This window comes from Monodon monoceros, unplaced genomic scaffold (genome assembly GCF_005190385.1).
Source record: "Monodon monoceros isolate NGI ecotype Baffin Bay Population unplaced genomic scaffold, NGI_Narwhal_1 Super_Scaffold_20, whole genome shotgun sequence".
NCBI classification, from domain to species: Eukaryota; Metazoa; Chordata; class Mammalia; order Artiodactyla; family Monodontidae; genus Monodon; species Monodon monoceros.
Window position 1 is genome coordinate 136,533,729 of NW_021703777.1, and position 27,946 is coordinate 136,561,674.

The 27,946-nt window shown below is 61.4% G+C and overlaps 1 protein-coding gene across 2 annotated transcripts; it reads right to left on the reverse strand.

Moving 5' to 3' along the window:
• Positions 1–582: 582 nt before the first annotated feature.
• On the reverse strand, positions 583–27,171 carry UVSSA (UV stimulated scaffold protein A). 2 transcript variants are annotated; one of them, XM_029235823.1, is made up of 14 exons: positions 27,153–27,171; positions 26,093–26,200; positions 24,624–24,954; positions 23,389–23,509; positions 22,270–22,572; positions 21,432–21,544; positions 21,211–21,339; positions 13,499–13,604; positions 8,107–8,251; positions 7,572–7,697; positions 6,694–6,877; positions 6,148–6,265; positions 3,383–3,548; positions 583–2,342 (listed from the first exon to the last, which is right to left on the reverse strand). In XM_029235823.1, the coding sequence occupies exons 2-14, from the start codon at positions 26,188–26,190 to the stop codon at positions 2,249–2,251; spliced, it is 2,034 nt and encodes a 677-aa protein (XP_029091656.1). In that variant the 5' UTR covers positions 26,191–26,200; positions 27,153–27,171; the 3' UTR covers positions 583–2,248. The 2 variants fall into 2 exon arrangements, with proteins under 2 accessions (XP_029091656.1, XP_029091657.1); XM_029235824.1 differs by lacking the exons at positions 3,383–3,548; positions 27,153–27,171 and having other exon boundaries at positions 26,093–27,064.
• Positions 27,172–27,946: the final 775 nt, after the last annotated feature.

Genomic DNA, 27,946 nt, shown 5'->3' on the forward strand with positions numbered 1-27,946 from the left:
GACCCAGAATGGCCAAAACAATGTTTAAAAAGAACAAAGTTGGAGGATTTCGAAACTTACCACAAAGCTACATTAGTCAAGACATTGTAGCAGTAGCATAGGATATATAGGTCAAGGGAATAGAAGTGAGAGTCCAGAAATAAATTCACACATTTATTGTCAATTGATGATCAAGAAAAGTGCACACAATTCAATGGAAGAAAGAATAATCTTTTCGACAAATGATGCTGAGACAACTGAATAGCCACATGAATGAAGCACAGACAAAAATTAACTCAAAATGGGGCTCCCCTGGTGGTGCAGTGGTTAAGAATCTGCCTGCCAATGCAGGGGACACAGGTTCGAGCCCTGGTCCGGGAAGATCCCACGTGCCACGGAGCAACTAAGCCCGTGTGCCACAGCTACCGAGCCTGCACTATAGAGCCCACGAGCCACAACTACCGAGCCTACGCTCTAGAGCCTGCGAGCCACAACTACTGAAGCCCGTGCGCCTAGAGCCTGTGCTCTGCAACAAGAGAAGCCACCACAATGAGAAGCCCGCGCACTGCAATGAAGAATAGCCCCCGCTCGCCCCAACTAGAGAAAGCCCGTGTGCAGCAACAAAGATCCAACACAGCCAAAAATAAATAAATAAAAGGTAAATAAATTAAAAAAAAAATTAACTCAAAATGGACCAAAGACCTAAAATGAACAGGTACATCTTAAAACTCTTAGAAGAAAACATAAGAGTATATATTCATGACCTTAGAGTAGGCAATAGCTGCTTGGATATGACACCAAAATCACAAGTTACAAAAGGAAAAATAGATATATTGGGTATCATCAAAATTCATAATCTTTGTGTTTCAAAGAATACCATCAAGGAAGTGAAAACACAGAATGGGAGAAAATATTTGCAAATCATATAAGGATCTAGTATCCAGAATATATAAATTACTCTTACAACTGAAAACAACAATTCAATTTAAAATGGGCAAAGGATCTAGATGTTTCACCAAAGAAAATACACAAATGGCCAATAAGTACATGAAAAGATGTTCAATATCCTTAGTCAAATCAAACCACAATGATACGCCACTCCACACCAAGATGGCTAAAATTAAAAAGACTGATAAAAGCAAATGTTGGCAAGAACATGGAGAAACGAGAACCCTAATACACTGCTGGTGGGGACAGAAAACGGTGCAGCGGCTTTGGAAAATGTTTTGGCAATTCAATCAATAAGTTAAACACAGAGTTACCACGTGACCCAGCCATTCCACTTCTAGGTATAAACCCAAAAGGAATGAAAATATACGCCCACACAAAAACTTGTACACAAATGGTCATAGCAACATCATGCATAATAACCCCGAAGTGCAGACAACCCGAATGTCCACAATGAACGGATCAACAAAGTGCAGTATGTTCATGCAGTGGTGAGTTATCCGGTCATAAAAAGGAATGAAGCACGGACAGAGGCCCCAGCAGGGAAGAACCTAGAAAACTCTGTGCTAAGTGAAGGCAGCCAGACACAAAGGGCCACAGGCTGCTATGACTCCATTCACATGAAACGTCCAGCAAAGGCAAATCCAGAAACAGGAGACCAGAGGGGGCCGGGGCTGGGGGAGCAGGGTTTCTTTTAGGGTGATGAAAAGTTCTGGAAGTAGACAGTGGTGGAGACTGTACAACACTGTGAGTGTATTTAACGTCACCGAACTGTACGCTTTAAAGGCATGAACGTTACAGTACGTGAGTTACGTCTCAATAAAGTTGATTTTAGAAGAACCAAGAGTTAGGTAGTTCCCTGCATTCTGACGTGGAACCACCACCAGCAGGCCTATGAGCTGGAAACACCGAGAGCAAACAGCTGGCTCCCCTTCGTGTCAACATGAAATGTGGGTTTTCCTCCGAGGCGGAGAAGGCTGGGGGGCAGGGCTGGAGGCTGCGCACTCGTCTTGGACGTTGAGCGACCCTGAATCACACCACAAAGGGCACAGGCTGTACAAGACACCCACCTGTGGACATGGTTACCCGAGTTCACCCCGGGCTACTAGGCAGTCAGACCCATAAGCGATGGCCGTGGTCCCCCGCAGCAGGGGAGAGTCCACACCTCTGGGGCACTTTAAGCAGAAAGTGCACCATTTCTTCACGTTAAATACACACTATAATTGTGGCTGTTGTTATAGCCCAGACCCGGGTCTGCCTTCCCATCCTAGCTCATCAGCAGAAGAGGAGCTGACGATCAGAGTGGACCCGGCCTGGCGCTCTAATTCAGCGCGTAGTTAAACTGGTTTGCAAACTTCTCATGCTTCTTCCGGTCCATCTGGTTCATGGCTGTGACCACCCTCTGCACAGCGGCCCTGCAGGGAAAGCACAGCGAGACGTGATCAGGGAGGCACCGGCCAGGGCTCCGGGCTGCTCACTGCAGCCTGGCTGGGTTCAGCCATGGGTCCTGGGCCGACTGCCCGTCCGCTCCCTACGGACGGGCGACACAGCTCGGAAATAGCTAGAGCTTCCCCGTCCAGAGCCAGACACCACAGTGAGCGGCTCTGCCCCCGAACGTGGCCTTGGCCACGTCCTGGCACCTCTCCCATCGCTCCCTGAGCCCTGAAGGCCACTCCCAGGATCCCCAATTCTGCCAGCACCAGGGTGCACCCCAGAACGAGGGCGCAGCCTGCCCAGCAACCGGGTAGGAAGCAGCGTGTGGGCAGAGGCGGTCAAGACACACTGGATCCACTCAGCTCAGCTTGCTTTCACCCCACTGTGCGCAGAGCTGGACGTCTGGCGAGGAACACATGTCTCACAGCCAGCCTGGCTGCCGTGACGAGGTAGCGCCTCTGCCTGGGAGGAAGCCGCTGGGCCCTGGCAGCGAGGAGGCCCAGACACGGGCACCACTCCAGGGGTCAGGCACGACCTCCCTCACAGATCACAGAGGCTCCGGCCACAGCTCCCAGCCCCTCGGAGGACGCCCCCGGGCCCCGCTCCTCCGGGCGCCAGCACCCACGGCACCATCACCCCTGGCTGAGCCACGGGGAGCCAGCCTCGTGCCCGGAGCCCGGGGGCCGAGCCCTCCCCTGGATGCAGACGCAAAGGCAGGCCGGCAGCGAGGAGCCGTGGGCGTTCCGCGGGGTGCTCAGGAAGCTGCCCTCCTGCTCACCCGACTTGGGCAGGGCCCTGGCGCCGCCTCCTCTGCCCAGGGTGGACGGCGCCCATGGGGCCTGGGCGCAGACACCCTCGTGCCTTCTAGGGCACCTAGTAGCGCCGCAAGGAGTGCCTCTGGCCGCCAGAGCGGCGGGGTGGGAGGCAGGCAGTGGGGGCGCGGGCTGGCGGCCTTCTCCACTCTCGCCACCAGTGACACCGGGCCTGGGGCAGAAGGCGGGACCCCGCGAGGAGCTCTTACTTGGCAAAGACCTTCTTGGCGATGCGTGCACGCGCTGTGTCCGCCTGCCGCTTGAGGTCGGTGAGGCCGGACCACCGCCGCCTGCCCTTCCCACCAGGCCTGGATGAGCCAAGATGCACCCCAGTGGTTGCCTCCACGTCCCTCATGAGCTCAGGGTCCTGCCAGGCTGCAAACACACCCGACACTGCAGGAAACTCCCGGCGCCGACCTCACCTGAGCCCCAAGCCCTCCCTGACACGGGGGCAGGGAGGGCCACCGGCTGCCCAAGGAGTGGGCGCAAGTCCCTGTAGGCCAAGGTGGGTGCCTCCACTGACCCCTTAGGCAGGAAGGCAACCGAGGCTGGCGGCCAGGGGCAGTGCCACGCGCAGGCTGCTTCCGCCTCCAGGCTGACGGTGCCCCACCAGAACCCAGGCGTGGCCTCCGGACCCTTGTGCTGGCCAGAGGGTGTGCACAGCAGGGTGGCCACGGCCTCTTTACTGGTCCAAAGAGAACTTGGCCCCAGGCCCCAGCGATGAGGGTGTCGGTTCAGGCAGGCGGCCCTGCTCCTCCCGCCACAGCCCAGGCCCTTCGGGTCAGAAGATGGTACTCCGCGGGGAAACAAACGTCACCCAGCCCCAAGGCCTGGTCTCACCAGACCTGGCTGCAACAGAGACAGGTGAGTGTGCCTGTTGGCCAAGATGGGAAGCATTAACTGTCTAAATGGGGGGCTCCCAACGCAGCAGGCCCAGGCATCGGAGTCAGAGGCCAGCGTCCCAACTCCACCCACCACTGCCCTGGCAGTGACTTCCGCCTCAGTCTCCGTCCGCTGGGTCGGGGGCAGGACTGGGTCGCGTGGAGGTCCCTGAGATTCAGGCTCCATCTAGCCTGCTGGCTCGGGAAGGCCGCCCTGGTCAGGAGTGTGACAGCACAGCTCCCCAACGTGCCCAGACCTACGGACCCAGGCCCTCCCCTGGCTGGCAGAAGGGGGTTGGACACCCCAAACCCTGATGGCGCCCACCATGCAAACAAGAGCCCCATGGGGGGCTGCGGCAGAGGGGCCGGGTGGCAAGCAGGGCATGTCCAGTGGGGGGAGAAGCCACGCGCCCAGACAGATAGCGAGGCCTCCCCGAGTTGATTTTTGAAGTGAAGGAATACGGGGCGGCCCAATCCAGATACAGGAACGATTAATCCAAGATTAAGGAAAACTGTCCAAACAGTTTATCTCCCAGAACGAGAAGGCGTCACAGTTTAAGAACCCGGTGAATGGAGCAATTGTTTAAACACAACGGAAAAACGCCGGCACCCAGTAGAGACGGAATGAGCATCTCAGTAAAATGAAGGAGCAATTTAAAAGCCTTTGAAAAAAATCAATAAGAGCCAGGCCGCGGCCGTCCTGCGCGCTGATGGGCCCCGGAGCTCCGAGCGCACTGTCACCGAGGTTAGCGCCGGGAAAAGAAAACTGCCTGGAGTGTGAGGGAGGCGGGGATCGATACTGTAGTTAGTAAAGAGATGCTATTTCACATCTGACTGGCCAGCGCTGGCCCGCGGCCCCGGCCTGATACCTGTTGTTAACAAGTCACCGAGGGCTGCAGAACCCGATACTCTTCAGGGCTGACACAAAAATAGGCACTTAATTTGCTCCCGAGTGGGCCACCAGGGAAGGCCTCGCCTGCGGATTAATGGGTCAGGGTCCCTCCGCGCCGCCCTCCAGGGCTCCAGGCGCCAACCCTGGGTGTGAGGCCGAAATCTAACATTTGTCTCTCGTGACAAAGGGAAAAACCCTGCGAAAGAGGACACACGGCCCAGCTGAGACCCACACTAGCACCACCCCTACAGACACAGCCGCCTTCTGCCTCGGGGGCTCTGCGCTGTGGGCCTGGCCTTTCTTTTAAGAAAAGGGGCCCAAGGCGGGACGGCCTCCAGACCCCAGCCCAGATCTGACAAACCATGGGACGTCGACACGGGTCAGGGCCACACCGTTGGGCCCACCACCCCCACCCCAAGTGTGCTCGGGTGCTCGCGGGCCCTGCCAAGGACGCCGCTTCTGCGGGTCACCATCCTGCCCGGCTGTTCAGGGGCCTCTGGGGGCCGGGCAGCTGCCACCCCGCGGCCCGTGCCAGAACACAGCACTGGCTCGCGTGCCAGGATGAGGTGAGCTCCCTGCACGGCGGCGAACAGCGTCTCGGTGGCCTTGGCACGAAACAGGCCCACAGGCCGGAAAATGGGGGCCCTGAGTAGGACCCCAAGAGAGCGCGCTCCAGGCTCAGAGGCTCAGCAAGGATGCCTGGGACCACCGGGCAGGACCCTCACCTTCTGCCCACACACGCGCACACACAGTCCACGTGCACGCAAATCGCACACCGCACACGACGCAGCCCTCCTGCCCGGCCCCTCGTGCATGGCTCTGCAAGACAGCAGGTGATGGAGGGGGGCAGCTGGCGTCCTGGAGGCAGCTCGGGACTCAGCCAATTAACTTTTCATGCCTCGGTTTTTCCATTTGCTTAAAAAGAGGCTTAAGAACCCACAACCCAAACCAACGACGACAAGGTGGTTTCCGGCCATGGGAGTGTCCACGGCGCCCGTCAGGAGCCGCGTGAAATGCGGCCAGGCTGGTGCTCAGTGCTCTGCTGGCCCCGAGGACAGCGTGTCCCGGCCACGCTTGCGAGTTATGACTGAGTGGGAGGCGGCAGGCGACCACACGTGGCAACCACGGGCCACCCTGTCGGCTGCTGGGGTCCAGGGCGCCCCCACGCCATGGCTGCCGCTACCCCGTCCCCCGGACCTACCTGGGCGGCCCGCCGGCCCCTGCAGCTGCTGCTTCTGCTTCTGCTCGCGGGCCCTGTCCTCCGGATGGAGGGGCCGTCCCGTGTCATCTCTCGGGATGATCTTCCCGTGGAAAGGGCACTGAGGCGGAGAACGGAGCAATTCTGAGGCGGGAGCGGGCCACTGGCCATCCCTACCTTCACGGCTCCCGGGGCCGGCCGGTCCACACCACCCTCTGCTCACACACCCCTCAAAGGAGGGGCCCTCGGGCGCAGCCGCCACACAGCCAGGGAGCGGATGGAGATCTGGTGTCAGTCTGGCCAAAGGCCCGCCTGGCGCACAGTGCCGCCTCCGTGGACCCCTGGCCCAGCACAGAGCGCGCTCAGGAGACACACGTTGGCGGGGACGCAGGAGCCAGGGCAGAGCAACCCAGCCCTGTGCCCGCGTGTCAGACCACCCACCCAGGGGAAGGTCCTGGCACCAGCAGCCTGGAGCCCAGCGCCCCCTCTGGCCCCATCCTGGCCTGGCCGAGGTGGCCACCCCACTGCCCAGCCGCCCACCCTCCTCACCTTCAGGCGGTCTTGGCGCTCGCAGAGCCGGCCGTCGGGCCGGGGGGCACGGCACCGGTGCTGCACGGGCTCGAATCGCCCCGCAAAGGTGATTTGGCGGCTCCGGAGAGACTCAGAGACAGCGGCACTCTCTACTTCCGTGTCCACCTCGCGGGGCTTCCAGAAGCGGTGCTCCGAGTCGGACCTGCACACGGACCAGACGCTCAGCGCCGTCATGGGGTGGCCACCACAGCATCCGCAGCAAGGCCGGCCTGGGTGGCTGAGCAGGGGGCACCCCTGGGCTTGTGAGCCCATTCAGGACGAGCAGAGACGCTTAGTATGGTGGGGGCACCGCCAGGCACCCCACCCCGGTGGCCCGCCTCCCTAGCCTGGCCTGGACCCGGGGCAGGGGCTCCCTGACGGAGGTTAACAGAGGACAGATCCGCCCACCCCCACCCCCACCCCCGTGCCCACTCTGGAGAGAAAGCGTCCAGCGCAGCAACGGGGGCGGCTTCCCAGAAACTCTCTGTGGAGCCCCAGGCCGGGCCCGCGGAGATCCGCCAGAGGGCGGTCATGATGAGGGCCTGGGCAGAGAGCCTGGAGCAGTGGGCCGGGCCGGACCCCAGTCCTAGGCAGACAAGCCTCATGCCGTCTGTCATGATGCCCAACCATCAGGGCAGACAACAGGGAACATCCCCCCAGGGAGTAACAAGGAGGTTCAAAGAAGGTCCACAGGCCTCTGGGCAGGGCTGTACGACCCCGGGAAGGCACCATGCCTACGAGAGCCCGAGAGCTGCGCTCGGTGGGACGCGTGAGGGCCTGCGCGGCAGAGCCGGGCCCTGCGCCCAGGCCGGGGGCAGAATGGGTGCCCACAGGACCCACGGGATGCCCACACTCACTTGAGGATCTTCCCAGCCATCGGCTCCTCTCGGCCCCAGTAGCACAAGTCCACCCCGAAGGGCACGACAGGTGCCCGGGCCCGCTCTGCCGCCAGCTTCTTGGCCTCCTCTGGACCCAGCGGCACCCTGGAGACAGCAGAGGAGGAGTCAGTGATGTGCCGCCGGGAGCCGGCCTCGGCCACCTGCCTCTCTGCACCCCCCAGAGCTCCCGGTCACACATCTGGGCCGCGACCTTTGCCACCTCGGGCCTGGAACCCAGGGCAGCCACTGAAGCCCTACGAAAAGGCTGGCCATCCCAAGACCACACTGGGAGCTGGCCTCAGATCTGCGGTCCTCACGCTGGGCCCAGGGGTGTCCTGACGCCTGACCCCTTGAACCCCAGAGCCCTGGCCCACCCCCACGGCCTGGCCTACACACCAGCGCTGAGGACCCCCGGCCCCTGCAGCCCCCGCCCCAGTACGGATATTGGCAGGTGCTTGCCCGGCCGGGGGTGCACATGTGGGGCTGCCTGGGCAGGGGCGGGTGTCGGCATCACCTGGGGCTCGGGGGTGAGGCTGGGGGCAAGTGGCGCTGGAGCCAGTGCAGCTGGGCTGCCGCAGAGGTGGGGTCGCAGGCCTCCTCACTGCTCCCCGTCCTCTTCCTCGCCTGCGAGGCCGGCGTGGCCGGGTCTTTCTCCAGCCCTGCGACAGAGACGTATCTGCTCTTGGCCACCATCCCCATGACCCCGGACAGACCCCTGGAGGGCGCCGCGTCCCCATCCCACGGTGACAGCACACCACGTGTGAGGGCACCGAACCCTCCATCAGCACAGCACCTGCCCCGCCAGCCAGATGAGGCCCCAATGCCAGCATCTCAGCGGCAAGGCCACCGGGCCACCTCTGCAGGCCAGGGTCCGTGCCCAGGTCCCCAGGGCAGGGGGAGGGCGGCTTCTCTGACACTACTGGGCCCCACTGGCCCAACTGTGCCGATTCCCGGGCTGTCCCTGACCCCTGCCAGCCCCTCCCAGTTGGGCACCTGGGCCAGGGGCTGCCCAGGAGGCACGGTGTGGGTTAGGACCTCAGAGGCACTCCATCCCGAGAGCAAGGGCAGCGCCTCCCTCCCCAAACTCTCCTCCAGACAGGGAACCACTGCCAAGAAAGAGGTGAACAAGAAACAAAATATCTGGAAGGTGAGAAAGAAAGAGGAGCTGGAGACCCACCAGGGCCCCACAAAGAGGGAGCCAGGAAGACAAAGACAGCGGGCAAGGAGAGGAGAGGACGACTCCAGGCCGGGCTGAAGGACAGGAGGGCGGCTGCACACCCACGGGCAGGTCTCTCTGGTCAGAGACGTGGAGGGCATTCACACAGGCATCAACTTCCTCATTATTGGACCCCAGAAAGAGGAAAGATAACTGGGGTGGATGAAATAAAAAGCCCAATCTTCCTGGAATCAGAGCAAGAGCAAGACCGAGGGGCTCACTGAGTGTCAGGAAGGAGACGAAAGGAAGAACGTGCAAGTCACTTACAAGGATGTTTAGGAACGCAAGAGATGAACACAAAGGTCTGAGAAGCTTTCCTTCGGAAGCCATAAGCATCCCACAGGCACCAGTGTCTTTCAAACAACAGTGAGTGTAAGGTCTAGGGAAAAAGTCAAACTCGGAATTTTATACCCAGCTACGCTAGGTTTCAACATGCAGGTGAAGGACACAGCCTCACTTGGAGGTTCAGGAGGGTTTGCTGGACATGGGGAGAAAAGGCCAAGAAATGACTTCGTAAGATTCACTCCCGCCTCCCCCGAAACCCGAGTACCCACAACCATCAGAAGTTAAGTTGGTACCTGGACGACCCAATGTGCCGGGCCGGGGGGCCTGAGCGAGCGGGAGCCAGCATGTCCCCCATCCCGTGCAGGACGTGGGGACAGGGACGTGCTGGGAGGTGCATGGCGAGGGGAAGTGTGAGTGCAACTCTCCCGAGCAGGCGTCACCATCAGAAGCGAAAATACTCGTATCGTTTTATTTATACTGGATGAACACTTTCAAAACCAGCAGAAAAAAGGTTTACCCAGCAAATAAAAGGTAGGGAAAAGAAAAAAACAAAACAGTCGCAACAACAGCAAACTGAAGAGGAAGGCTGGCAAACAGACGCGCAGCACACTGGCAGCCCCAGCTGAGGACACGGCAGTAACTCAATGGACTCAAGTCAACGAAAAGACACGCTGACGAGATGAAAAACAAGCAGCAATTTCCCACTCTGGCGAGAACCCCTTAAAGCAGAAGGTTAACAGAGACTACGCATAAAAGAAAATAGAAGGATGAAAAGGCACTCGCTGTGCCAACGGGAACTAAAAGGAAGCTGAGCCGACGTCACCACAACGAAACTGGGTTCTACGTCAAACAGCTGCGTAAGAGGAGTGTGTGAAGGTGTAACGGACGCGAACGGCTCTGCCTCAGGAGCGCCCTGGCAGTTCCAGCCCGACCCTGGCCAGTGGGGGTGGACGAAGGGTCAGTGAGGCCGTCCCTTCTACGACAGACACCCTGGGGCCTCACGTCTGAGAAGTCCTTCCCAGGACACGTGGAAAACTGACAAGACAGCCAGGCAGGCAGCTCCAGGGGCCAAAGGGCCGCCACGGGAGCAGAGCAACACCGACGCCGACACGAAGCGCTGCCCGCGACGCCACGAGCCTGGCCTTCCTGATGGCGCGTCTCCATCCCTCCATCCACGTGCACGGGCTCGAGAACATCCCCCGCTTAGAGTGAGAAACCAGAAAGGAAACGACACAGCACTGAGCGCTGGGCGCCAGGGGAAGTACTTCCTGGGGGAGGAAGGGGAAGTGGGAGGGGGTGGGAGGGGGTGGGAGGGGAGAAAGGCGAAAAGGACGGGCTGGGAAGGCTGGCTCAGGCCACCATCAGCTCTGGGCTCTCTGCAGCAGGGCGGGCGGACCTCACGGCCAAGTCCTCCCGGTGTCCGCACGTGGCCTCCCCGCGTGCGCGGCCGGAATGCTGTCCAGTGCTTTTGTAGATGATAGCAGGTGAGTAGCTGCGACAGAGGCCTCATACTGCCCACAAATCCGAAACCGTTTACCCCAGGCCCTTCACGAAAAACGCCTGCCCTGCCTGCTCCAGACGCCCTCCGAGTTTGCGCACGGCCCTGAGAGTACGGGGTCCACCCCTGCTTCTCAGGTGCCTGTGGCTGAGAATGGAGGACATGGGGCAGAGCCACTTGGGGTGGCAGGGTCCACCTTGGTCACCCGGCAGCACCCTGAGCCCTGAGGCCTGGGTGCTCTCGGAAGGCCGGCGGGGACCCGGCCCCGTCACCAACACATCCCGGGTCCAGTCACAAAGCCTTCCAGATGCCCCCACTCAGGATGCCGACGATGCAGTGTTACCAACTGGTGCAGACCCCGACACGGGCATGCGCACACATGGGGAGGTGGGACTGATAAGTGGCCGCTGTGGCACTCACGTAGGTGGCTACAACCGCAACCCGAAGATCGATACGAGAATTCCTAAGAGTTACAAAAATGAAATATATTTTTCATTGATTTGTTGTTTTAAACCATTAAAAAGATGGGTGAGCGTGTTAAAGCAGGGTAAACACTCACAGCACTAAAAAAATACTACCGTTCTCACACTGCTGTAGAAAATCAATCTCCCTGACACACTTTCAAGGTAAAAGTCCGAAAAGCAGACGTGTCCCCCGGCCCCGGGTGCTGTGCTTTCGGGGAGAACACTGAGTCCGGGGAGACCAGAGGTCGCAGGTCACGGCGAACCCCGCCAGCCCCACCCACCCGCACAGGGGCGTCTGCCTCAAACACAGATCTCAGCTCAAATCTGTGGCTCTGAGGAAGAGTCATGAGAATGCCCAAACCCCCTGGGCTGGTTTAAACTGACCAAGTGGCACCTCCGTGCCTGCAGCGCTAAAGCAGAGGGGGCGGGCGGGATCGATGGCAGGAAATGGAGGGGCGGGGGCTCCGCGTGGAGTTCGGCTGCGAGCTTGACACGATTGATTTTACCTAGTTCAGCTGGCCTTGTAATTAAAATGTAAATTTGAGAAAGAGATTACGTCCTGACAGAAATGGTAGGATTAACGGCAAGATAAAAGCCCCTCAGTGAAAATTCAGAGAAAGAAATGAGAAAGAAAACAGGCACCCGTCTCCTCAGCTGTGGATTTAGACCGAATCTACTGCAGAGTCACCTGAGTTTAATTGAAAAACCAGTGACGGACTATCAACTACAGTTATAAACTGGCGCACCCAGCACTTTCTGCAGTGGCCTCGTGGCCCCGAGCTCTGTGCTCCAGACCAGGCACCAGACCCCTCCAGGGAACGGGGGGACAGCACCCAGCCCCCCCACTGCCGCAGGACAGACCCGGAGCTCAGCAGGTCCTGTCGTGCGAGGGCTCCCAGGCTGCCCGGCCCATGAACAATCAGCGGATGGCTCCGCTCCGCTCTGTCACACCTGGGGCCCCGCTGGGAAGACAAGCGGTGGGTCGGCGACACCTGGAGGTGGTCACCCACAGTGGTGCCTGGCGACCTGGGAGCCTCCTGGCGGGGCTGGAGCTCCCTTGAGGCGGGGTGGCCAGGGGAGACCTGGGAGGGCAGTCATGGCACCCCAGGGCCTCCAGCACCCCTGGCAGCCTCACGGGTGTGGGACGAGGCCTCGTGGGGGGTGGGCCAGGCACCTGGAGGACGAGGCAGAACAGAGGGCACGGGGAGTGGCCCAGTGGTCAGAGGAGCCCCACTGCTGGGATGGCGCGGTTGGGGCAGCCGGGATGGAGGGCGGGGCGGTGGCCGGGAGGGCAGGAGGCAGGTGGAGGCTGCACCCTAGGGCACCCAGGGAGGGTCACGTGGCGCAGACGGCAGGACCCAAACACTGGAGGGCTGTGAAGCTGGTGTGGTAACTTGGTGTGACACGCCTAACGGGTCATGCCCTCACACTCCAACTGCCTGAGCGTCTAAACTAACAAATTCACATCTCATCTCACACGCTCTGATTCAAATCAACTTGTCCACACCGCCACAAACCCACATGCGATCTTGGTTTTATTAGCTTCCTCTGGACAAGAGATGCCTCCTGTGCAGAAGAGGCTTTTGGAGTTTTGGAAAAGAAAAGAATGCTACACGGGAAAGACAGGTCACACGGGTAGCACGCCTTCTCAAGGTGTGTCATTGCTCCTGGGCCAGACGTCAGGCTGCGACTCCATCAACAGGAAGGAGGACACCGCCTGACCTGTGACGTCCCTGAGAAACGGAGACTGGGCAGCAGGGGAGCCCAGAGAATGTGGGGTGATTGCCCCCCACCCACCGAGGCAGTGGCGTCCCCCGACTCCCTCCCAGCCCAAAGGGCCCTACCGCCGTGGTAACCACACCGCGTGCCCCCAACACCCTCCCCCAAGCCCCCAAGCTGCATAAGAGGAGTGTGTGAAGGTGTAACGGACGCGAACGGCTCTGGAGCCAGGAGGCACTCTCTGCTCTGAGGGTGCCCTTCCAACCCTGGACTCGCTCCCGACGGCTGAGGCTTCTATGACCCCAAGCAGGGCTGCTCCTCACCGTGGTGAGGCCTGAAGCTGCAGGGCGGGGGGGGGTGGTCAGCATGGGCCTGTGGGGTGGGTCGGGGGCCTCCGTGTGTGGACAGCCTGGCCACACCCACAGGAACTGGCAGCAGGGCCTGCCCACCAAGTGGACCGCGGGAACCCGGGGCGGACCTCGAGGAGGGGCCCAGGCCAGTGAGCACCCCAATCAGGAAACGAGAATCACATGGTTTTCAACGAAGGCGGCTCCGCAGGGTCGACGGGCGGGGACGCAGTGAACCTCAGGACCAGGTGGCACAGACTCGGGGTGCCTACCACGGCCAGCTCCCTGCTTGGTGGGCCCCAGGCCGGACATGAGGTCTGCCCTGAAGGGCAGCGTCCGGGGCGGGACCTCCTCCCGTTCCCAACCTGGCCACTCACCACACTCAGGCTGCAGGTGCTCGGGGACGCAGGCCTCATAGCCCTCCTTCTCCGGGACCTCCACGAAGTCGTCGTCGTCCTCATCCTCGTCCCGCGGGGCTGCCGCCTGTGGACACACCCCCAGACCTGTGAGTGGACAGCACAGGCGGAGACCCGGACAGCCCCAGTCCTGCTTCTGTGGACTTTCTCCAGTTTGGGGTTTACTGTCGACCGTGACGGCCGCGTTGGAGGTCCGCTCTCGTCCCTAAACCACACGAGCTGCACGCGCTCCTCCACCGGCCGGCCCTGAGATGCGCGGATGGGCACTGCTTCAGCCCACAGAGCCCCCACGAGCGGCAGGTCTCACCCGCACAGGCAGGGTCTGGGTGACGGCCCTCCATCCAGCTCCAGCCAGGCCAAAGCACCTCGCCCTGCCCCGGGCTGGCTCCCCACCTGGGTGTCCAGTGGTGCCGGTGTGACCACAGCACTTCTGGAATACTCTACCCTCAGGACGGCTTGTTAAGAAACCACCGAAGAGGAAGCTTCCTCTGGACAAGGCCAACCTCCGCCTGCTCTGTGAGGCAGGGTCACTGTGCTATACCTGGAGCCCCCCACCCCTCAGACCCAGGGACCCAAGAACCACCCAGGGCGTTCTTTTCAAGACCCATCCACTCCGCCTCTGCCCCCACCCGCTCCTGGGCAGTGCCCGGCTGGGTAGGAGCGGCAGGGACGCAGAGCACGGAGGGCTCACGTTGTGGGGACCAGAGGGCCCTCCAAAAAGCAGGACGACCGAAGGCCTCGCACACGTGCCAATGTGCTGGGGCCACGTGCAGCATGAACGAGGTGTTGGCAGCCCATGCTGCACAGACTCGGAGGCACAGCCCCTCCAAGGCCAGAGCAGCTTCCTGCTCCCCTTCTCCCTCACCCATCCTCAACGGCCCCCCGCACTCCAGGACAGGGCGTGGGGGCCTGTCCTTCTTGAGAGGGTCACGGCAGGAAGGCGCCCAGAAGCCCGGCCCCGCTGCCAGCGCCATCCTGAAACACTCAGGGGGCGCTGCCTGCCTCCAGCCTCTCAGGCCAGGAGGGGCTGCTGCCCGAAGGCCCACCCGAAGGAAACGTCCAGAGAGGTAGCCCGCTGTCGGGGTGATAGCAACCAATGGTTGTATCCATCAGACTTGCCCTCCCCTCCAGAGCCCACCTCGACAGCAATGCCTCAGGGGTACACAGGCACGCCGGAAGAAGGACGGAGGGCCCGGCCCGCCGACCCCCAGGTCGCGAGGCCAGCCAGGCCGCTGCCCTTGGCACTGCCAGGCCCGGGACGCCCCACGCCCTGCGGACCCAGAATCCACGGAGGAGCTGCCCGCGAGGCCTAATCAGATGCGAATGCACTGAGCTTGGACACAGCCCGCCGGCGTGCGTCTGGGAAGCACGGACACATTAATCACTGGAAACTGTAATTTTTGTTATCGGTCTAACACTGATCAAAAGGGAAGCCTGTCTCCGCCGCTGACCTGTGAAACGTCCCAATTATACTCTTTGGAAATGACAGGGGCACTTAACTCCAGAGCTGAGCAAATGACGACGATCAATCACGTTTGAATAACAATGAGCCACGGACCTGAAAATTATTTTTGTATAGAATCTACCCAGGAATTTATGAAAGGTGGAAAGCAGCCCAAGGTTTTAGGGCATTACGGTCCCGGCTAGTGCAGCGCGTATCAAACACTAAACAGAATTTATGTGTTTTAATTTTCTAAAAGGTAGATGTGGACCGGGTGCTACAATGCATAACACATAGTGCCAGACTTTAAATATGGGGCTCATTTTCATAAAATATTATGCTTATTGCTCACACCCTTGAATTTCACCTGGGACTTTTATTAAATCTTCATTTCCTAAAAACTAATTAGCTGCTTAGCTAACTATTAGGAATTATACCTTCTTTCTCCCCAACTAAAGTTGTTTATCCCCATGATTAAACACTGAACCCTGGCTCCCTCTGTTCTCAAAGTCTCACTGACGAGGCCATGAGGCCGTACCGCACCCAGGAAGACCGTCTGGCCCTCAAGAGCTGCCTCCTTAGGGCCCCCGGCCAGATCCTCGGGCACAGCTTTGCTGTGAGCGGCCCCGGGGCCCTCGTACGAGACCTACCTTGGCCATCGCTGCCACGTTCGCGTCCTAAACCCTTTAGCAGCTGGGGTGACCCTCAAACCACGGCCCTGCTGAAGGAAGCAGGGGCTTCGCTGCTGATACTGAACTCAAGCTTGAATGAACCCATTCTCGAGTTCTAGCTCATACGGGCTGGGCTGGGCTCTGCTGTCCTGAGCACACAGCGGGACCTTCTGCGTCCGGCTCTGGGCACGCTACCCTCACGGGAGAACAGCAGTGCAGATGTCCCAAGGCACAATCCCTGCGGCCGGAACACCTGGGGCCAAGGGCCTGTTCAGAGGAAGGGACCCCCTGCCCGCAGGCTGGACAGTCCTCTCCAGGCCTCCGGAAAGCACATGGCTGGAGACACCGAGGCCCACGAGAAAGCACCCACCTGTGCTCGAGGGGCCAGCCCAGGGGTCCCAGGCAGTCGCGCTGGCAACCTCCCCTCAAGGCTAAAGGTCACATATCAGGTCAGACGCCACACTGGGTGCGGGTAGAGGCACTACGGGCAGAGCAGGGGTGAGGGGAGGCCCGACGATCCTAGGAGGAGGTCACGCCCTAGGGAGGAATCGGTTGAGGGTGGGTGGCCTTCAAAACGGGGCCAGACTTGCCAGTGGTTCTCAAGAGCAGTTTGCTGGGAGCTGAGCTTCCCAATCAGGAAGAAAGACCACCAGACATGCTTGAGAAAGCAGCCCGCCCTCGTCCGGGGGCCAGGAGGCCATGCCAGGCCCCCCCCGGGGGAGCGCCCACCCTCCCTAACAGGTCAAGCCCCAGGGCTTCGGAGGCCCGGGCAGGCGGTCCGAGCCCTGTGGTCAACCGTCTGGGTGAGGGCCAGGCCCCAAGCTGAACCCTCCCAAGGCCGCAGGGAGGTGTGGAGGATGCCCTGGGCTTTCCTCTGGTTTCACACAAATTGATTCTCGCCCACAGTTAAAAGGATTTAGAAAAATGAGACTCCCCGATCATAATTAAACAAGCAATAAAAACAGCTAAGATATACAACGTAATCTGTTTACAGAAGTAGGGCAGAGGGTTGCTAATTACTTGAGAAGGATGGGAAGAGCTACCTCCCAGGTCTGCCCGCCCAAGGCACACCCGAGATACAGCTGGACCATTAAATAAATTTTGTGCGATCTAATTAACTCGGGGCGCCATCTCCATTACTTTTCACCCAAGAAATCACTTTTGTTCAGTTTCATGTGTGTCTGTTTCCCTTTTTAAAAAAAAATGATGTAAGGCCTCGTCAGACAAGTGAGCTCCAAGCGGCATTTGTCTCCGCGGCTTGATGGCAACGCATTTAAAACCCCATTCTATCTTATAAACTAAAAATTAAACGTGCTCAGCTGTGATGGCCGTCATCACATCTGCTATTTATATGCTAATGCCCTCCCTGGACGCAGTGCAAATTGCCCAGCCAGGCCAATATCTCACGCGCATCTCCACTGCCGGGACGCACCTCAGAGGGCAGAGGACGCGCGGTGACCACCACGGGCCCGCGGAACAGGAGGCGGACGGGGCGTGGAGCACATGCTCACCTCCCCCCGCACGGGGGCCTGAGAGCCACCAGTCAGACCGCCTGTCCCTTTCTCACCCGCTCCCATGCGGCCGAGCCCTGGGAGCTGCTCCAGCACCTCAGCCAGCCTGTCGGGGGTGCGCAGGGAGGCCACCAAATGCCTGGCCGTCCATTTCCAAGCCGAGGCCAGGTGGCCTGGGCCTGTTCTGCATGCAGATAAGCGGCGCTCTCCTCCCTCAGCGCGACCTCCTAGCAAGAGCGAGGTGCTTGCTGTGCCGCCTCGCCTTGGCCAGAAGATCCATGCGGCTCCGCCTAGACTCAGTCTTCCCATCCGTGAGAGGACGGTGAAAATGGAATCGACCTCACAGGGCTGACTTTGGAATTAACGGGACCACACGTGAAAAGTGTTTGGAAGAGAGCGGCCACCCTGGAGGGTGCCGGGGAGGATGGGCTGCAGGGCAGGGAGGGCCCAGGGGCTGTGGGGGAGACGGCTGGCCCCCGACCCCGCAGCAGCTAACACGCTCCTGGTCCCCGTCCTCGGTCCCCGTCCTCGCGAGAACGTGTGCAGCCCCCTCCCCCGGCTCCAGCCCTCACACAGCAGCCTTCGGCGCGGTGGTGATGGAGAGCGCGCGTCACCAGGAAGGTTGTTTACTGGCCCTGCTGAACACAAGGTCCTGACTGCCAGCTGATTTAGTTCCCTTGCTTCCCTGGGGCGCCGGACGCGGTCAACATTTCACTCCCCTTGTTCCCTGCTCCTTCCTTTTCACCTACAGGAAGCCAGCACTCAGCTCTGGCAGCAGAGAGAAACGCCTCGCCTCCAGCGCACAGCACAGCCGTGACAGCAGCCTGGCCTCGGCCCGCGCACCCGCCTGGGTGACCAACAGGAAGAAAACCTCACCCAGAGTTAAGAGGAGCGATCTCCACTTTTGCGATGAGGGAGTGTGTCTGAGTTAAAAGCCTGTGGCTGCCACCTCAGACCACCAATGGGTGAGAACGAGAGCATCCGCGCGGGCATTCCAGCCGTGGAAGCGAGGAACCCGACAACTGAGCAGACACCCACACTGTCCACAGCTTAAACAGACTGCTACTTGGAATTATTTTTTCCTGACTTACTGGTTGGGGGAAGATTAATATTTTGTTAATTACACAATACAAAGTTAAGTGGTGATCGTAGCTACATAGTTAAACAGCAGGCAATTTAAAAGTTTTCAAAGGATTTTTATCAGTTTAACAGATGTAGCAGCCACGGATTATTAGACCTCTCCTCTAGCAGCAGAACTGGAAACTAAATCTACCGAACGATGCTCCATATCGATCTAGTTAAGATTTATCCCCGGCCCGCTTCCACAAGGAACTGGGACAGATACTCTATAAGACAAACGGTTAAACGTATTTAAGCTGGCTTAAGTATTCTTTAAAGCCAGAACGTCTCCGTCAAAAGGAAAACAATATAGCAACACATAGACTGAAACAGGAAATCTGAAAAAAAGGCCCTTGGCCTGGCTGCAGTTAGGCTGCCCAGGAGAAGCCCTTGCATGACGCACACTTTCCACGGTCGAAGCCATCGCCTAAGCTTCAGCACGACCTTCACATCAGCTTCGGTCTCTTCCACGTTTGTTAAAATTCTCGAATATTTAACTACACGCTCCCAGCTCAGCGCATGCTAAGTGGGTAAACACCAGGCAAAGGATTTAAGCCCCGGACATTTTACGTGAAAACGAGCGAGCGAGAAAGACTGGGCCGTGATTCTAATTGCCACTGGGCCGCGCGGCGCGGGCGCAGGTGCGCAGATACCGCGGCCTGCCTATTCTGGGAAGCAGGCTGCCCAAGCGAGTGGGCGCTGCCACTCAGCGGCCCAGCCCCAATCACCCCATCAACAAGCCCGCGCCACTGCTAGTGAACCAGCCAGCACGCTCTCCAAGGATTCAGGGCCTCTGGAATCAACTCCTGGAGGAGCCTGACAAGGCAGCGCCACTCCCACACCCGACCACGCGCCCACCCCGACAGAGCCCGGCCACCCCAGCTCGTGCCCTCAGCCGCCTCCCTGCACAGACTGCACTCTGACCTGACGGTGCCGCCATGTGCCTCCCGGGCTTCGGGGCTGCCTGGCCACCGTCAAGGATGCGTTGATGTTCCAGCTGGAACCAGACGCAGTGGGCCGTTCAGGGTTTGCTCCCAGCAGCTGGCCTCACCTAGTGGCCCTCAAGGGAGCCACGTCAAGACATCCGGAAGGTTCTGCTACCAGTTCTGGGCTCCGAATCTGGCCGGCCCGTGCTGCCTGGTCTCTCCTTGAGGCTCTCCCCCAAAGCCCTGGCTGCTCCAGGATGCCTGCTGCTCGGAAAGGGGGGAGCTGCCCCAGCCCCGCCAGACACAGCGAGGGAAAGGCGGCCTACGAGCAAGACAGGCCGGCCTCAGGTGCCTGTGAAGGGGGCACACAGTGTCAACCCCTGATCCCCACACCCCTCACTGCTCTCAGCCCGGCCTTCCGCCCTGACACCGCGCCAGGAGTCCGCTGAGGCTCATAAACACGCCCGCCCCAGGCCTGAGAGGACGCACAGACCAGACCAATTCCTCCCCCGGGCCCAGAAAACACCCTTTCTCATCGTGAAACAAGTATCTCGGTCAAAATTCACAGAACTAACTTATTTCCTGTTCAGTTATGCACCGAGCAGAGCCCTAGCGTCCACGGAAGCAGGGCCAGGCCCCCAGCTGACCACCAGGCCTCGTGCCCGCGTGTCTCGGGAGAAGGTCAAGATCGCCCTCTGCCGGTCCCGGGGGGCTGCACACCCACAAAGAGGAGGGCAGACGACGCGGAAACTCTCAGAAACTCTCGCAGGGCCCATCCCCGCGGGCCCCTGGGGGCAAGGATGAGGCACCAAGGCCCAGGGTGCTGGCCACTCTCCCCTCTAAGTCTGAGAGGCTTCAAACTTGACCTTTTCCTCAGCAAGGAACAGCGCTCTCCCCACCCCAGGGCTTCCTCAGGAAACGGGAGAGGGACCTGCCCCTGCCCCCTCCCTCCTCCCCCTTCAGGTGCCACAGCTCAACCCTGTGGGGTTCGGGCTCTGGGTGTCCCTGGGGCGCAGTGCACCCTGCTGCCTGTTTCCTCCTTGGTTCTCACCAGAGGCTTCTTGGCTCCGATCGCTGACGACGTCCAGCTGTGGCTGTCACCTCCCCCCACACACACCCTCCAGCTGTAGCGGCTCCCCGCCCCCCACGGCCCCCTGGAACACCCTCAGAGGACCCAGCTCTCTTGGTCCCTTTCAGGCATGAAGGTCCAGCTCCTGGTGCAAGCCCATGGGAGGGGCCCTGGACGCCACCACCTCTGAGGCTCGGGGTCACCGCACAGGGGCCTGGTGTCCGGGAGCAGGTGGTTTTACCCCTGCCCAGTCCCCAGGGCCCCTGGACCAGGGCCACACGCCTGCCCCCGCCCCACAAGCCTTGCTGGGGACACAGCCATCGAAGATCACCTCCCCACTCCCGAACCACGTGGCACCTGGGAGGCGGCGCCGTATGCCCAGCAGATGGTGGGCCTTGAGCACCCTCCCAAAACCGGGCACCAGTCCCCACGTCCACCCCACTTGGCCGCCCTAGGCTGGGACACCGCTCTGCGCATAAGAGACATCCAGGTTTTCCGTGTCCTGCAACCACCCTCGGCTCCAGTGCACAGACGGGAGAAACGCCCAAGGCTGGAAGTTGCTACCGAGTTCACGGGAAGGGGCCTACTAGGTGCTCGGGCCAGGCGGCAGCCTAGTCTCAGCGAGGCCGCCTCCCACACATCCCTGCCTGGGCCCTGGGAGCCCCCTCCCCAACTAGAGCCTTCCGCCCGCTGCCCAGCCCACCTCCCTCGCCCTTCTGCCAAGACCCCGTCCCAGTCCCTCCACGTGTGGCGAGGGCCTGGCTGTGGCCTCTGGTGCTCAGTCCAGGGCTCCCGCTCGGGGAAGTCGGTTCCCAGGGAGGAAGAGAAGGAACAACGCTGGGGCCCCAGGGACGCGTGCTTGCTTAGGAGGCCGAGCTGGTATCAGAAGAAGGTCCCCTGGCTGTCCTCACGGGCAGACGGGCCGGCGGCACTCACCTCCCGCCTGCAGCCCTCCTCAGGCATGACATCCAGCTCCCGAGATCTTCTCAGAGCGGTTTCCAGCTCGGCCTTCAGGTCGATAGCACCCTCCAAGTGCCTGCCACGCGTCCCTGCGCGGGTGAACAGCTGCGAGGACGGGGAAGCGCTCAGCAGGCTGGGCACCCTCCCTCCCTCCCCCGGGCTCGCCCTGGCACCCTCTGCCCACACGCCTGGCCCACCTGGACCCAGGAGCACACGGCTGGCAGGAACTTGTTCTGGATGAGCCTCAGCGTGTCCCGGACCACGTGGATGATGACCAGGTTGTCCTCATCCTCGTGCACCTTCAGGCTGTCTGCAGCAAGCACACAGGTCATCAGAGGGACCACCGTCCGGGCAGGTCACCGGGCACCCCAGACGGGCCACCCGCACTGCCACCCACCCTGCCCCAGCCACATATCACCCGGGACCCCAAACCTGACTCCCTAAGGAGACTCACTGCCTTGTGATCTCGGCCACGATGGATTTAGCCTGACCCCAACGCCTCCTTCCGCGCCAGGCGGTCAGGAGACCCTCCCCGCACTACTTGCGGGATGGAGGCCGCACCCGCCCCTGGGCTCCAGGGTCCTCCCTCTGAGCTCTGCCATGCCCGCAAGCCTCAGCCAGGCACCCCAACCTCCAGCACGCCCCTGCCTCCATGACCCCGGCTAGAGGGTGTCGGTTCCTTGGGGCTTGCAGGGCTCTTCCTGCAGCCCGGCTGTCCTCCAGCCCCACCCGAGGGGCCTGGGCCACATGGGGTTGGACGGGGGGTCAGTACCCCTGCCCCACCGTTGGCTGGAAAGCAGGAGCCACGTGAGGCCAGCCTGTCACCACCTGTGTCGTCACAAACATGGTGACAAGCTGTTTCTCAATGACTTCTTTCTCCCAGCCACCCTCCGACCCCTCTGCAGGGGCGCCCCATCACTGGCTCATCAGGCCCACCCTCACCGCTGGGCCTGCGTGTCGCAATGAGGACCCACAAGCCTAAGTCACCCCTGCCCCCACAGCTCGGGAACCCCAAGCTCTGGGATGTGCCCGCACCTGAGGACAGCTCCACCTCGAGCGTGTACTCGCGGGAGCCCAGCCCGTGGTGCCGCACAAACCCTTCGGGGTCGCTGTCCTCGTCCCTGTCCTCCGCGGGCGGGCCCTCCGCACCCGCGGCTCCCGGGCGGCGGGTGCAGGCGGCCAGGGTCTTGCTGCAGCAGGGCTGTTCCTCGTCCCTGCCACCCTCCTCGGCCATGGCGGGCCAGGCAGCCCCCGGGGTCGGGTCAAGGTCAAAGGGCACCAGCAGTCGGAAGCAGCTCTCCAGCTCCATGAGGCAGCTCCGGATCTCCCCGGACATTTCTGGGAGGACGAGACGGGGCTCGCTGGGTCCCATCAGGACTTGGCCGTCGAGGGTGGGGATGCAACCAGCCGCCCGCCCCGTCCCCCACTTCCTCCACAGAGGCAGGCAGGCGCCCTGCTCCAGAGAGCACCCGGCCGGCCACGGCAAGGCCGTCCTTCAGGACGTCCTGGGTACCACCCTCAGTCCCGACTCATGCTGCGACGGCACCCGGCGGCATCTGTGGACACCCAGCGAGAGCCTCTGTGGGCAGTACTTCTGGAAGAGAGCAGCCAGGCGAGGGGGCACACCGCCACCGTCCCGCTCTGGCCGCCCCCCACCCTCCCGGCATCTCCCCCCAGGCCGACCACCTCTCCCTGCTCTGCGGCTATCCTGATGCCGGCCTCCTCCCCAGGTGCTCCCACCCTGGCTGCCCTTCATGGGAAGGGCTGGCCAATGGTGGGGATCTGGGGAGGAGGCCGGCAAGACCACGGCTGGGGGGTGGGGGAGCGTCAAACGCATGGGGCGCGCAGACCACCGCGGGGTGCACATCTCAAGCACTGCCGCCGGGGCCGCGGGGGAGGCGTGGATGGCCTGCAGGGTGCCTCCTGCTGCCTGGCCTCCAGAGGGGAGGGCTGGGGTCTGTGGCTGAGTGCCTCCCCCAGCCCTCAACCTGAGCCAGCTCCGCCCAGCCAGCCTGCCCACTTGCCTCTCCCCCCGCCCCTCCGTTGGGGACCAGGCCCTGGGATGGGAGAACAGAGAGCTGGGCGGAGACCCGAGCTCTGCCTGGGAAGGTGCAGCCGGTGGGCGCTGGGGCACCCCCATTCCCCACAGCTCACCTTCCATCTCCCGCGCGGCCTGCTCAGACCTCTCCTTGTAGATTCTGTCCAAGCGCTTCTGTTTCTCTTCTGCTCGCTTTCTCTCCGCCAGAGTCCTAGCGTCCACATCTTGGAAATCTACCTGAAAAATTGAGGTAAAGATCAGATCTGACCATCGTGAACCCAAGTAAAACAAGAATCAAAAACAGGCCTAAGGGGGCTTCCCTGGTGGCGCATACGTTAAGAATCTGCCTGCCAATGCAGGGCACACGGGTTCGAGCCCTGGTCTGGGAGGATCCCATGTGCCGCAGAGTAACTAAGCCTGTGCGTCACAACTACTGAGCCTGTGCTCTAGAGCTCACAAGGCCACATGCTGAGCCCGCATGCTACAACTACCGAAGCCTGCAAGCCTAGAGCCCGTGGTGTGCAGCAAGAGAAGCCACCGCAGCGAGAAGCCCACGCACCGCAACAAAGAGTAGCCCCCACTCGCCCCAACTAGAGAAAAGCCCGCGCGCGACAATGAAGACCCAACACAGCTAAAAATGAATACATAAAATAACTAAAATCAAAAAAACAAAAACTGGCGTAAGGGAAGCCGGAGCCTCGCCAGCTACAGCCATGAGCTCTACTGGTCTCAAGTTCACACGCGCTGTTTTAACACACACAGCAACACGCTCAGCTGCGATGTTTAACCCCCGGTAAGAACACAACCAGCGGCGTCTTCTAGTAAAATAAGACGTAAAAGACTTCCATCCCCACGTGTGCTGCAGGCAGGCAGGCAGCAAGCTCACTCCAATTAGTGGGAAGGAAGGCTACTGGCTGGACCGAGGGGCCTGAGAGCAACACTCAAGTGGACCCCTAGGGAGCGGCAGGAAAGGCAGCAGCCACAGGCCAGGAGCACGGGCACGTGGGGGAGGCTGGCACTACTGGTACTGGTAGGTACCATCCACCGGGCTGGCCAGAGCCTGTGGCAGCCCAGGGAGCAACTCACAGTGAAAGCAGGGGACAGCCCGAGCGCAGAGCCCAGCACAGAAAAGGGCTGCGTCTGAGCAGCTGAATCTCCCTCCTCTTTTCATTTTTCCTAGAAACCAGGTCCAAAGGCTCAGCACCACCTACACATGGGGACAAGCTGCGGCTCTTCCCCTAAAGCTGCTCCTCCTGCCTTGGGAGCCCCTGAGGCCCACCCCCTTCAGTACCCCCGGGGGCCAAGCAGGTCTCCCCGCGGGGAGGGGCAGTGCAGCTTGGGGCCTGCCTACCTGTTTGTTGTGCGTTAAGAAGTGGAAGCCCAGGGCCAGCTTCTTATAGGCTGTACCATACTTCTCGTTCCAGCCGCGGATGGCCCGAGTGGCGGCCTGCCTCAGCTTCTGTGCCACCTCTCTGGGCGGCGGCAGGGGCCGCTCATGGTCGGTGCCCAGTGTGAGCTCCAGAAACTCCTGGAAGTTGGAAACGACTAGCATCCTGAAATGGTGAGACCTGGCAAAGAGCTGGTCCAGGACCTGGAAAGCGGAGAGGCGGACCTCGGCGTGCTCCTGGCTCAGCTGGGCCATCAGCAGGTGGTAGGTGCGGCCAAGCTGCTCCTCTGAAGACCTGAGGACACAGCCCTCCTCACCAGGCGCCTGACGCACCCACAGGTGGCAGGGACGCGGGCCCTCCCACAGCCCTCTGCCCTTCCTCCAGAGCAAAGTGGACAAACTACTGCCCGCGGGCCAAACCCAGCCCCTGCCTATTTCTGCACAGCCCGCAAGTCAAGAACAGTTTTTCCTTTTTTTTGGTTAAGACAAGTCAAAAGAGTAACACTTCCTGACGTGTGAGATTCAGCGTGGGTGCCCAGTTTTATTGGGACCCAGCCAGGCCCATTCATTCATTCAGCGGCTGACCGCCTGTCCACAGCCCAGTGCCCACAGCAGACCTGACCGCCTGCGGAGCCTGAAAGACTCCCCGCCCGGCCGGCCCGCCGGTAGAGGCCTGCCGGCCCTGCACTCGCGTAGCAGAGACCCCACCCCAAGGGGAGACCACACGTCCCAGCACCCCCAGAAAGCTCTGTGGGCCTCTGGGAGCCGCCCTGGCAGGCCGGCGCACACCCTGACCCCTCGTTGCTCCTCCTACCGGCTATCCCCGCCCCTGCACACACCCTGCTGTTTGGGGGGATTCTGGGGCGTGCGGCAAAACCTGACCTGAGCCACTATTTTCTATCAAAACGTAAATCACTAACAAGATCACTTAAGTTTCCCTGCTTTGTAAGCACAGGATAAGAACGATCAGTAAATCCCCTTGGCTTAGTTCCCAGCATCTGAGAGGCCCTCGGCAGTGGGAGAAAAGAAGGGGTGGTGTTGAAAAACAGGTCCTGCAGAGCCCGCCTGCTATGACCTCTAACCTTCCTCCCATCCTTTGTTCCAACAGTAACTAATCCATAAGTCACACACGTGCGCTCAAGGACAGACACACACACACACACGGGAGTGAACAGACACCAACCACAGCCCTGCTGTGTTCTCCCGCATGCCACACAGCCCCACCTGGGACCGCTACCCAGAACACGACCAGGCGCTGCAGGGCCCTGGGGAGACGTCCCGGGCGTGTCCCTTTACTAGTTCTCTCCTGGCAAAGGGTCGATCGTGGGGACAGGCAGGGGAGGGCTGACCCCGGGGGAACCCCACAATCTCCCAGGGCTGTCACGGGCTTGCTGAGACAGCCGTCATCTAAAACGTGAACGCTTAGGACGTACCTGCAAATTTTCTTCAGCTCCTTCATTTTCTCGGGATTCACTTGGGGCTCTCCTGAAGTTGTGAGCTCTTCCACCAACTCTGAAAGTTTCTGATCCATACGTAGAAACCTGGAACGCAGACATGCTAAATGACCACCTAGTACTTCAGGGCCCTGGGTTTCATCGGCAAGTGCTTGCTGGGCTGCACTGTGTGCTGGGCATCGGGGTGTGGGCGCAAGGCTGAGTCCTCGCTCCCTGGCCTCTGAGAGGTGACCCCCGATGCTGAAATACAACAATTCAAGGAGACGTTCCAAATCAGACCAACAAGACCTTTTTGGTGGAAATTAGGAAAAGAGTAACAACAGCACGTGAGCTCTGGAGGTCTACGGTCCGACCCCACCAGCGCGGCAGAGGCTGCAGCCCCGGCTGTTCTCCGCCGCTGGCCACGCACTGCGGTAAGGCAAGGATCAGAACGGTCTAAGTTGCACTTAGTTAAATTAGCTTTCCCACAGGACCGCCGCCGCCCCTCTTTCCTCGCCAACACGACTATCCATCCGAAGGCCACAAGGCGGCCTCTACACCCGGAGCGAGCTGCTGCGACTCGACCTGCGCGCGGAGAGCCGCCCGGAGGCCGGGTGCGGAGGAGGCCGGGGCGCCCGCGCAGCACTTGCGCAGGAAGGAAGGGGCCGGGGTCGCCCTGAGCCTGGGGCGCCGAGGACGCCTGGCTGGCTGCAGGGCTCGGCTTCACCAGTGGAAAGAAGGGCCGGGAAGGTGGGCGCAGCCTCTCCCGTCGCGCCCGCCAACAGTAACGTTTATCGCTGCCGATCCTCGGCGGCCGGGGCGGGAGCCGCTCTCCCGAGCACACGCCAGCACCCGGCTGCCCACGGCCCTGTCAGGGCCGACTCCGCCCCCGTCCTGAAGTCCGGCGAGCGGCCGGACTGAGGAGGGGGCGTCCGGGGAGGGGTGCAGTAGGGGCATCACGGGGGGGACGCAGGGGACGTCCCCGAGAGAGGGCTCGCCCTCCGGCGCCCCGCCCCCGCCCCGTCGCCCCTGCCCGGCGGCACAGGACCGCGATACCTACCGCGCGACCCGGCCGCTAGCCTCACCTCACCCTTCCGGCGAAGGGCCCGCCCCCTGTCACATGCCCCAGATCGCAACAGTCATTGGCTCGCCCTGGCCCGGGCGGCGCGGGGGCGAAGGTCAGCCCGGCCACGATAGCGTCTACGCCGCGACGCGGCTGCTCTCAAATTAGCCCGCCCCTTCCGGATGAGGCCCCGCCCACCTCCTGTCACGCGCCGCCGAGCTCGGCAAGCAATGGCTCGCCCTGACCTCCGAGGCGCGGACGTGGGGTCAGGGCCGAGGTCTACGCGGTGACGCAGGCGCGCTCCCGGCAGGGGCGGGGCGGCCTGGGAGGGCGACGCGCGAGAAAAAGGAGGCGGGCGGGCGCAGCAAGTTCTTAAAGGAGCCGCGTGCGCGGGGGACGGGGCGGGGCCGGCCTGAGGGGTGCGAGCTTGGCGTTCACGGCGTCGCCGCCGGGAGGACTGCTGTCCCCCGGCCCGGCCCCGCCCCTGCGACGGGACGCCCGGGTGGGCGCCGCTGCGCGTTTCTCCGGGAGCGCCGGAGACCCTTCCCCAGACGCCACTCGGAGGACCCGGGAGGGGGCGCGGGCTCCCCGGGGCTGGGGGCCTCGGCAGATGACCCCCAACCCTCCCCGAGGAGTGGCGCCCCCGCTGTCGGCACTAGCCTCGCCTGGGCGGCTACACTTCCCGGGTCCGATGGCAGCGCTGGGAGCCGTGTCCGGGGTACCCTCCCCGGGAGACCCTCCCCGGTTCGTCTCCCGCCCTCTCGGTTGCCGAACGTCCCGGTGGCGGGGAC

Bases quoted from the DNA above. Each gene is read 5' to 3' on its own strand.
- UVSSA (XM_029235823.1), bottom strand. From the start codon at position 26,190: ATGGATCAGAAACTTTCAGAGTTGGTGGAAGAGCTCACAACTTCAGGA. The intron at 13,605-21,210 runs GTGAGTGCCGCC...GTGTGTCCACAG, and splicing joins AGGAGGGCTGCAGGCGGGAG to GCGGCAGCCCCGCGGGACGA. The intron at 6,266-6,693 runs GTGAGGAGGGTG...TCTCCGCCTCAG, and splicing joins AGCGCCAAGACCGCCTGAAG to TGCCCTTTCCACGGGAAGAT.